At 43.8% G+C, this 1,633-nt stretch overlaps 1 protein-coding gene across 2 annotated transcripts; it reads left to right on the top strand.

Moving 5' to 3' along the window:
* The first annotated feature begins 214 nt into the window (after positions 1–214).
* Positions 215–1,207, top strand: LOC139352316 (uncharacterized). Of its 2 annotated transcripts, none has more exons than XM_070994418.1 (2): positions 215–442; positions 929–1,207. In XM_070994418.1, exons 1-2 carry the CDS (start codon positions 230–232, stop codon positions 1,031–1,033), a joined length of 318 nt encoding a protein of 105 aa, XP_070850519.1. In that variant the 5' UTR covers positions 215–229; the 3' UTR covers positions 1,034–1,207. The 2 variants fall into 2 exon arrangements, 1 of the variants encoding a protein (XP_070850519.1); XR_011603643.1 differs by having other exon boundaries at positions 429–540.
* The last annotated feature ends 426 nt before the right edge of the window (positions 1,208–1,633 follow it).

The raw sequence follows: 1,633 nt of genomic DNA on the forward strand, positions 1-1,633 counted from the left end.
ATTTCCTACCATACTTACGAAGTGGGTAATATTTTCCAGATTACGCCTTGGTAAATTGATTCCAAATCCGAGGAAGTTATCATATCGCAAAGTCCATTACCACTTTCCACTCACTTCCTCAATTATTTGCCGGCACTCTGGCCACACTGCCGATGTTTACGCAAATTTTGCACGTGGGCGTCGCGGCTTACTCACGCGTCAAATCAAAAGAAACGCAAACGAAGACAAAATGCGGCTGCTGCGGCGTCGCGTTTCTCCCAAGAGCAACAACAAGTCAACAGCTGAGAACAAAAACAAACTGCAGAAAGGCAACAACAAGTTGTTGCTGCCACAGTCGACGTCTCTGCCGCTGCCTCAGTCGACGGCGACGCAGAGCGACGATCACTCCCTTTGCATTTTCAAATTTTCAGTTTCAGTTCGCTTTGGAACGTTGAACAAGACGGTACGTGTTCGTGGTCCTTCGATAAGTGATCAACGATTGGTGATCAGTAATCGGAATAAATCATACCCACCGATAGATCGTTATTCTACTGTTTTGAAGTGTGTTTTTCGAATCATCCGACTGGATACAAGTCTTCTAACCATATACCATATACGAAACACCGATCCTCAAGCACCGATCCTCCATTTCCACTTCAATTTCCAAGGTGTCCGAGATCGCGTCGCGTTCGCCTTCTCGCCGTTAATAGCATAAAAGTGTTTTAATTTTTATTGGCACGAACGGAGCAAGTCAGTTTTGGAGCAGTTGTCGCTGCTGGAGGATCGTCGTCGCGTGTTTGCCTCGATCCTCAATTCCCGATCCCATAAAAATCAGCTCCACGAAATCTTCGCGTGTGACGTAGACGTCCCCATTCCACCTTTATACCTGGGGGATTTTGAGAAGGGTTTAAATTATCTAATGCATCCGTTTCGTTATCGATTCTTTTAGTGTGAAGAGCCTGAGATTTGTTTGATCTTTCGGTCATCAGAAATACCTAATAAAAGTGTCTGTGCGGTCGTCCAGGAAGTGGCGGAAGTGTGGAAATACTCGTAAAAATAACTCAAGTCGTTTCCATTCTAAATTGCGCGTTGACAGCCGCAAGTGGCGCAAACAAGCCAACAACAAGGAGCTGTCAGTTCCGTCCCGCCGAGTAAAATTGACTTGGATCTGCTAGTCGGCAGTGGGGGCACTTCTAGAGCACGAGCAACGTCCTTGACCAAGAGGTGAGTGTGAAGGTTGGCCAGACCTCCAGAGCCCCGGGCTCCAGGCGCTCAAGAGTGTGCTATAAATGTGCCTTTTGTGTGGCCAAAATCTGGGTTAGTTTGGTCATTTCCCCCGGGGAAGTGGCCATGGTGGCATAACTTACCCAAGTTAAGTTGTTCTCGAAGAAAAAGAATGGAAAATCGCGAATTATCTAGAATAACATTTTTTAAAAAAAGGTTTGGGTATAACACCCACCAAATATACTACTTTTCGGGCACTCAAATAGTTTGCAATTTATTTGAGACTTAATGGAAACTTAACCATATGCATAAAAAAATGTTTAAATCTTTTTTTAAGTTTTTACTGGGATGGCAGCATGATTTTTATAAAATTGAATATATAAACTCAGAAATGTATTCAAATGTGTTCCAAAAAGAATCACAAATTGAG

This window comes from Drosophila suzukii, chromosome 2L (assembly GCF_043229965.1).
Source record: "Drosophila suzukii chromosome 2L, CBGP_Dsuzu_IsoJpt1.0, whole genome shotgun sequence".
Lineage (NCBI taxonomy): Eukaryota > Metazoa > Arthropoda > Insecta > Diptera > Drosophilidae > Drosophila > Drosophila suzukii.